Source organism: Arachis ipaensis, chromosome B8 (assembly GCF_059453495.1).
Source record: "Arachis ipaensis isolate K30076 ecotype BB chromosome B8, ASM5945349v1, whole genome shotgun sequence".
Taxonomy (NCBI): Eukaryota; Viridiplantae; Streptophyta; class Magnoliopsida; order Fabales; family Fabaceae; genus Arachis; species Arachis ipaensis.
The window spans coordinates 29,472,222-29,481,858 of record NC_142443.1 but is presented as its reverse complement, the minus strand read 5'-3'; the positions used below and the strand labels follow the sequence as shown (position 1 = coordinate 29,481,858).

The window sequence follows — 9,637 nt, the reverse complement described above, 5'->3', positions numbered from 1 at the left end:
TGATAGAGCTAGTTGGGAGTCTGTTAATTCTATTGGAGCATCAGGAGGGTTACTGTTAATATAGGATGACTCTGTTTTTAAATTGATAAATTGTTATAAGGAGATATGTGGTTATGTGTAGAAGGAGTGATGACCAAAGATAATTTCCACTGTGCTATTTGTCTGGTATATGGGTCGCATGTGAGAGATCGATGAAAAACTGTTACTATGGGAGGAATTAAGTTATGTTACAGGGTTGTGTCAAATTCCGTTTTGTTACATGGGGATTTCAATGAAATTGTACATACAGATGAGAGGAAATGGGCGACTAGCCTGTCAGCATCTGCTGAAGACTTCAAAGCATGGATAAATGATATGGAGTTGGTGGACTTGACACTTAATGATCGTAAGTATACATGGTTTAGAGGCCAGTCTTGTAGTCATATTGATAGAATTCTGGTGAGCTTGGAATGGCTGGACGCATACCCGGATATTCGTCTTAGAGGAGGTCCGAGAGGTCTATCAAATCATTGTCCATTGATAGTGGAAGATAGAAGAATGATTCAGGGCCCAAGACCATTTCGCAGCCTAGACTCATGGTTCACGCACGACGGCTTCCTAAGGATGGTGAAGGAAGAATGGAGGGGGTTGGGAGATGCACAGTTTCTGAATAAGCTGAAGGCATTGTCAAAACCGCTGGGTAGATGGCACAAGTAGCATTTCAGAAATATACCGGAGAAGATAAAAAAGTTTGAGGATGAGATAAAAAAAAGTGGACGATATGGTCAGTACCGGGGTTTATGATGATACAGTAGAAGCAAGAAGAAAGGCGCTAGTAAGATGCTGTGAGGTATGGTATACGAGGCAAGACATACACTGGAAACAAATGTCCAGATCTCGCCATGCCAAGGAGATGGACAGGAACACAAGATTTTTTCACAACATTGCATCAGCAAGAAGAAGAAACAACTGGATAGAGGCTTTAGTAATCAATGGGAGATTGGTAAGAAATCATGCAAGAATTAAGGTCGCCGCCAAAGATTTCTATAGGAAACTATTCCAACAGGAAGCTTCGCCGAATATCAGCTTTCGAGATGGACAAGTCAACCAGTTGGAGACGGAGGAAGCTCAAGCGTTAGAGGTGTTACCGTCGGAGGAAGAGGTGAAGGATGCAGTTTGGGATTGCGAATCATCAAAGGCGCCGAAAAGTGATGGATATAACATGAAATTTATCAAAAGGTGTTGGGAGGAGATTATAGGGGAATTTACTAAAGCTGTGATGACATTCTTTCAGACTGCAAGGCTGCCAGCAGACTCCAATGTCACGTGGGTTGCGTTGGCGCCAAAGTTTGTGGGTGCGAAGGAGATGAAGGATCTTAGACCAATCAGTATGGTTGGATGCATTTATAAGGTGATATCAAAAGTGTTGACAAGAAGAATGAGGAGTATAATGCCAGGGTTAGTTGGGGAGTCACAGAGTACTTTTGTCAAGGGCAGGAAGATACACGATGGTGCGTTAATAGCACGTGAAACTGTACAGTGGTTGAAATTGAAAAGAAGGGCGTCAGCAATCATCAAATTGGACTTCCAAAAGGCCTATGACAGAGTCAAGTGGAACTTTGTTGATATTGTGCTAGAAAAGATGGGGTTCGGCAGAAGATGGAGAGCATGGGTCACAGAATGTATGAGGACAGCATCTATCTCCATAATGGTGAATGGGTCACCGTCGAAACCGTTCAAGATGGAAAAGGGGTTGCGGCAAGGTGATCCTTTATCACCCTTCCTATTCGTTCTTGTTGTTGATGTGTTGAATAGGATGATTGGGGAGGCAGTAAGAAACAGGAGAATCTCCCCTCTTCTAGTCGGAAAGGATAATATAGAGTTATCGCATCTGCAGTTTGCCGATGACACTATATTGTTCTGTCCACCGGAGGAGGAAACAGTGAGAAATTACAAGAGACTACTGAGGTGTTTTAAAGTGATTTCCGGGTTGAGCATTAACTTTGAGAAGTCCAGCTTGATTCCGGTAAATTGCAGTCAGGAGTGGGTGGATCGGATGTGCGGGTTACTAGGGTGCCAGGCGGCAGCTCTACCGGTGAAGTATCTGGGTATTAATCTAGGTGCAAACCCAAGACTGGTAAAAATATGGAAGCCGGTTATCGATAAAGTAGAGGAGAAACTTAGTTTATGGAAAGTAAAGATTCTCAGTAAAGCAGAAAAGTTGGTCCTCATCAAGTCTGTAATCAATAGCCTACCGGTCTACTATCTGAGCTTGTACAAAATGCCAGTTACAGTAGCGGAAAAATTAATCTCATTGCATCGGAGGTTCTTTTGAGGGAAGGACGATGGAAGAGCTGGGCTGGCCCTTGTAAAGTGGGAGTTGATACAAGCACCAAAGAAACTAGGAGGACTAGGTGTGGGAGATGCCATGATTCGCAACACTGCCTTATTGTTCAAGTGGTGGTGGAGATTCTCTAAGGAAGACTGCCCATTATGGAAGAAGGTTGTGTGCTCGTGCAATAACCTGATCCCCAGCCAGCTGCTATCTACTCAAGTTTTACCAGCTAAAGGGGCCCGTGGAAAGACATATGTAACCTACAAATAAAAGAGCACACTGCCAGACAGAAGATGATTGATGGACTAGCTATGGAAGTAGGAGATGGTAGACTGACCAGATTTTGGGAGGATAGATGGCTACAGTCAGGGAAGTTGAAAGATTCATTTCCGAGACTTTTCTTGGTTTCAAATAACAAAGGATCCGTAATTGGGGACTGTGGGTTTTGGGATGGGATAGAGTGGGTGTGGAACTTCCAATGGAGGAGAGAACTCCGGCAATAGGAGGTTGATAATTTGAATCAAATGCTTCATATCTTGCACGATGTAAGGTTGATAGCAAATATACAAGATAGAGTGGTGTGGAAATTTGACAAGGAAGGCATTTATACTACTAACTCATTTATGCAGGTCTTGCAGGAACATACTTTGACAGATGATATCCTTAGATACAAGTACACAAATGGAATCTGGAAAGGACTAGTGCCCCCCTCGAGTTGAGTTGTTTACGTGGTTTGTGCTAGTAGGCCGAGTAAATACAAAGGATCGATTGAGCAGATTTGGAATTATTGATCAGAATGATAATATTTGTGTCATGTGTAACAAAAAACTTGAAACTGTGCAACATTTGTTTGTTACGTGTAAGTCTGCTTGGCAGATATGGTGCGCATGGATTACTCATGCGGGGCGGGTGTGGTGCATCCCAGGGTCCATCAGAGAACACTTTGAGAGTTGGAGGACGATGCCGTTGAGGAAAGAGGAGCGCAAAACATGGTTATTGGGATTTTTCTCCGTGATATGTGATATCTGGTTGTGTAGGAATGAACTTATTTTTCAGAATAAGACAACGGTGGTGGTGGAATGCATTGATAGATCCTTCCATAGATCCAAAGAATGGTATGAAACAAACTCATGTCGTTGATGGCCATGCCGGAGATGACATAGGAGGTGCTACGTTTCTTTATCTTCTATTTGTATGTTCCACCTAGTGTGTTGAGCCTGTTATGACTTTCAAAAAAAATATACATGCTTAAATATATAGCAAAAATTACAATACATTTAGTAGTTATTGATATTTATTATTAATTGATTGAATATAGAAAAGATTAGCAGTAATTATAATAATTTTAATTGTTACCTAAAAAGAATAAATTAAATAACAATAATTGAATTAATTTCTAATTTTAATTAATAGAAATTAAATTTATTGAGTTAAAATAAGTAATTAAGAATTGATAATAAAAACAATATTCTTCTCATATTTAAAAGAATAATATTTTAAATAGAAATACTTTAATACACAATACTTTAAATAGAAACAAAATCTTTTATTCTTAAATAATTAAATACAAAATATATAAATACAAAATATATGAGTATTTTTTATTTATTAAAATTAATTATTATGAAATTTTTTTTATAATATTAAAAATTATATTAAAATAATATTTTAAACTGTAACATAAAAATATAAAATAATTAAAATTTTATTTTATATTACTTGACAAATAATTAGATTATTATATTCAAAATTTATTAACTAACTATTTTTATTAAAAATATTATTATATAATATAATTTTTGATAAAAATATTTAAAAAATATAATTTATTTAAAATATTATATATAATACATAAAAATATTAATTTTTTATTTTTTTAATATTTTTCAAAAAAATATAATAAATAATATAATTTTAAATACATACCTAAATAAAAAGTTAATATTTTCGTGTATTATATATAAATTTTTAAATAAATTTTACTTTTACAAATATTTTGATAAAAAATTATATTATATAATAATATATTTAACAAAATAATTAGTTAATAAATTTTAAATATAATAATTTAATTATTTGTCAAGTAATATAAAATAAACTTCAATTATTTTATATTTTTATTTTGTGGTTTAAAATATTATTTTAATATAATTTTTTAATATTATAAAACGAATTTTGCATAATAATTAATCTTAATGAATAAAAGAACTTATATTGTTTTGTATTTATTTATTTTATATTTTTTAGAACAAAAAATTTATATTTTTATATAGTAAAATATGTGATAATCTTCTTAATATATATATACTATCTATTAATTTTTTTATATACTAAATAATTATAGTCGTATAAAAATATTGAAATAAGAAAACATATTAAATCTGTTACAGTAAAATAATTTAAAATATTATTTTAATATAATTTTTTAATATTATAAAAAAATTTGTATAATAATTAATTTTAATAAATAAAAAATACTCATATATTTTGTATTTATATATTTTATATTTAATTATTTAAGAATAAAAGATTTTGTTGCCGTTTAAAGTATTATTGTGTATTAAAATATTGTCATATAAAGCATTTATTTATGTACTAGAATATTCTATATTTATTAGAGTCCATCAATACTTTTCTTTTATATTAGCCTTTGATTTTCATCTAATAAAATCTAATGGTCTATATAAGTATGGCTTATTCAATAAAATAAACACATAATTATTGAGCTCATTTTAGACATACCCTAGTAGTATAATAAGGAGATTTGATGCACATATTACTCAATTGATAAATGATCATGTTTTTATTATTATTATAGAGAGGATTGACAATAATAAATTTATTATGAAAAAGACTTTACATACAAATAAGTGAGAATAAGAATAGAAAATAATTGAATTAGCAAGTATAAATAATAAAATTTATAATTTATAATTTATTATTAATAAATGGTATTTATTGTTAATTGATTTAATATAGAGAAGATTAGCTAGCATTATAATAAATTTAATTATCTAAAATTAGTGAATTAAATAGCAATAATTAAAATTGAAAATTTTAGAAAATATCAGAAATAGAAATTAAAAAAATAAAAAATATTAATAGTAAATAAGAATGTATTCATATTAGAGAGAACAAAAAATTATGAAGGCATGACACCTCATCCTCATTAATTTAGAAAAAAACTTAATTTTAATGTATTAAAAATATTAGTATTATTGTTATTGTATCATGTCATCAAATCATGTGGTGTCTTATTTCTTTAAAATATGTAGCTTGTGAAATTTATTTTAAGATTTCTTATCTTCATTTATGAACTAAAAAAATTATATACATATCACCAAAGTATGTTAAAACTAAATTGAGATTTCTACCCATGAAAGAACGAATGTTACGATCTTTGCCAATGCTTTTGAGTTATAAAATTAAATGTGCTATTATCATTTCAGGAATGTTAATTTAAAGCTGAAAAAGAAGATGAATCTTCTGGTGGAATAAGGTTTGTTTAACGTTGTCTAATTATTTACGCTTATAAAATGATACCTATTCTAGCAATTCATACTTCACAATGTCATTGATTCATCGTAAAATAAATAAAAATAAAATTAAGAAATTGATCATTTTTCTATTATTAGATATTAGTATTGGTAACAATTAAATTTGGTTTCACATGATTAATAAATCAATAAAATTAAGCACATTAAGAACATGATTTTAACATTGAAAATACTTAATATGTAACCTGTAAACATAGTTGTTAAAACCGAGTCAGACTGGTCGGTTCAATAAGAAAACCGGTAAAACGAATCTTATACTGGTCTGATTTGGTGCTTAGACTATTTACAGTGAAGAATCGGTACAAATCGGTCAAACCCGTTAAACTGTTAAAGTTTGGTCTGACAAATTGCTCGGAGGGCGAACCTATGACGTACCAGCATTCTGCAAGTCCATTGTGCTCTAACGCGTGTGTACCATATGATCCTCTGATTTTGAAATTTAAAATATCAGCACCATTGACAGCCATTGGGCTGTAAAGCATCTTATTAATATAATTACAAATTATAATACATATAGATATCTTTCATTAAATAATTTATTTTTATTTAATTTATTTTAATTTTTGTTATAAATTCACTCATTCATAAATTAATTATATCTTTATTTAACAATAATTATAATTTCACTTATTTTTCTTTTAATAATTATATAATACTTATTAATATTATTTTTTTCAATAAATACTTGTAATATATAATAGTATAATAGATATAAACTAATTAATAAATTGTTAAAATTTAAAAATAATAGTTATTTTAATATAAAAACAAAATAAAAATATTTATGATAGAATAAAAATAATAAAATATTTATTTTTTCTATTCTATATTGTTTTAGAATAGTTTGATTATTCTTAAAATGTTAGTGAAGATATGTGTTTTAAATTTTAATTTTAAGTTTTTGACTATTTTATATTTTTTATTTATGTAGGACCGGATCAACCGGTTCAATCTGTGATCTATCGGTTGAACCAATAATCCAATGATCCAGTAGTCTAACCGGTTTAATTACGGATTCGGTTCTGACAACTATGCTTGTAAAGAATTACAATAAATTAATGTATAAAAGATAAAAATGATAAAATTCATAATAAAAAAAACTTAAATAAATAAGAAGAAAATAAAAGAAATAGAAGAGATAGACTACAATAAATGAATTGGGTGTGAGATTTTTCTTTGTAAATATTATATCACATCCATTTCAATAATAATAAATAAAAATACGTCAACTTGATATTCGAGAGAAAACGATGAGATAAAATCATAACACAATTCTAAAGTAAAAGTTCAAATTAGACCATAATACCATTCCACAACACAAATTAAAAGTAATTTCACACTATAATACACTCCACAAACAGATAAATGACTTAAGTAGGTTCAAACATAGAGCTTTTTTATTTATGCATACATGAAAGATTAATTGGTAAAAAAAATGAGATTCTCTTCTAGTATATATGACTTTTTATAGTGGTAAAATAAAATTAGAAGGAATAAAATTTTATATTTTTATATTAGGAATAGAATTTGATATTTATCCTAATAAAATTAAATAATTAATTAGTTATAATTAATGTATTTAAATAAATAAAAATATTTTTAAGAATTAATCAAATCAATTAGTTTGTACAAATAATTAGAATAATTGATTTGATTTGATTTTTTGAATTCAAAAAAAATATCAGGAAATAGTTGATTGAATTAATTAGTTGATATAATTAATTTAGGTTTAATTATTCTGTTGGTCTCTATAGTTTCGTGAAATTTTTAATTAGGTTCTTATACTTTTTTTTCCTTTTAATTGAGTCATTGCACCAATTTTTTTTTTAATTGAGTCCTTACACTTTTTTTTTCTTTTATTTGAGTCTTTGTACCAAATTTTTTTAGTTAGGTCCCTATACAATTAAGCCAATTACTACCAAAAGGGACCTAATTAAAAAAAAATTGGTACAAAGACCCAATTAAAAGGAAACAAGTATAGGAACCTTGGAAATTTTGCGAACCTATAAGGACCAACGGAATAATTAAACCATTAATTTATTATAATTGTTTGGATTTAATGAATTAAAAAAATAAATAGAAAAACACTCTTTTAGGAGACAATGATTTTCTTAACCAAATTAATTTGTATTTATTATATTCAATTAAAATAAGTAATAAATCATTTTTTTTTACCAAAGATAGGAGACTCAAACCCGCAACCTCTTAATTGAGTATGGGGAGACTATGCCATTTGAGTTATTAGTCATTGGCTAAGTAATAAATCATTTATTTTATTATACACTTTATAAATTAATAAATTAAAAGAGTAAAGTATAGTTTTTGCCTCCAACGTTTGGAGTAAGTTCCAAAGTTGTCCCTAACGTTTCAAAACTGACTCAATGTTGTCTTGCCGTTAGGGATCCGTTAACAGAATTGATGGCGGGACAAAATTGAGACGATTTTGAAACATTAGGGACTTAAATAAGACGAAAACATTGGGAACAAAAATGATACATAGAAATAAATTTTAATTTTATCTTTCAATAATATTAATTTTTTACTATAAATAGTATTCAATTATTTTTTAATCACAACTAAGTAAATTACACTTAATCATATTACTTTCATTTTAAATAAATTAATTTTTTTTATAATTTTACTCTTAAAGATTTTTAGTTATCATGAAATGTTTGTAGAATGACTAGTATATAAACTTGCAGAAAAGAAAAAAAAATATATATACAATAAAATATAAATTATACTTTTTGTCTCTAATGTATCAAAATTTTTTAAAATTATAAAAAAATTAATTTATTTAAAATAAAAGTAATGTGATTAAATATAATTTATTTAGATGTATTTAAAAAATAATTAAATACTATGTACAGTAAAAAATTACTATTATTGAAAAATAAAATAAAATTAAAATTTATTTTTATATCATTTTTGTCCCTAACGTTTTCGTTCTATTTAAGTCCCCAACGTTTCAAAATCATCTCAATTTTGTCCCGCCGTCAATTCTGTTAACGGATCCCTAACGGCAGGACAATATTGAGTCAATTTTGAAACGTTAGGGACTTAAATAGGACGATTGAAACGTTAGGAACAACTTTGGGACTTACCCCAAACGTTGGGGACAAAAACGATACTTTACTCTAAATTAAAATAATTGATATAATAAATTACAATTAATTGATTGATATAAATTATGTGATATTTAAATATCTAATAAAATTAATTAGTTGATATAATTAATTCACCGTAATAAATTATATTCAATAAATTAAATAAATAAATAAATAAATTCTCAGAAACATCATTAAATACAAAAATCTAATTTTTATATAATATATAATATAATAGATTTCTAATATACACCAAACATAGTTAATGTAGTCTTTTAACTCAGCTTAAAAGCTCCATCCAACTCAACTAAAAAGTAAAAAGAAAACTTCTTCTATTAGTTTATAAACTCCAACCCTAAATTTTCACAATATATTCATAATATATCAATAAATTATTATGGTCAAAGTTTATGTAACAATTATAAACTCATTTGATTAATAACCAATTTAAGTTGGTCTAATAGTTAGCTCAGCTTAAACAAGAATCAGAAGTTCAAATCTTGCCTTATGCATACAACCACCCATTGGCTAGTAACAACCCTTAAATAGAACTCCGAATTAATCACTAACTTGTCGGATTGAGGAATACCGTAGGAAAAAAAAAAAACACAGTTTTCTTTATACTCTATGCTAAAACATAAATTATGAGCATCACACCA

General features: G+C 28.4%; 1 protein-coding gene across 1 annotated transcript; it reads left to right on the top strand.

Moving 5' to 3' along the window:
• The first annotated feature begins 207 nt into the window (after window positions 1–207).
• On the top strand, window positions 208–696 carry LOC148547558 (uncharacterized). Its single transcript, XM_088495496.1, has one exon. The coding sequence runs from the start codon at window positions 208–210 to the stop codon at window positions 694–696; it is 489 nt and encodes a 162-aa protein (XP_088351622.1).
• The last annotated feature ends 8,941 nt before the right edge of the window (window positions 697–9,637 follow it).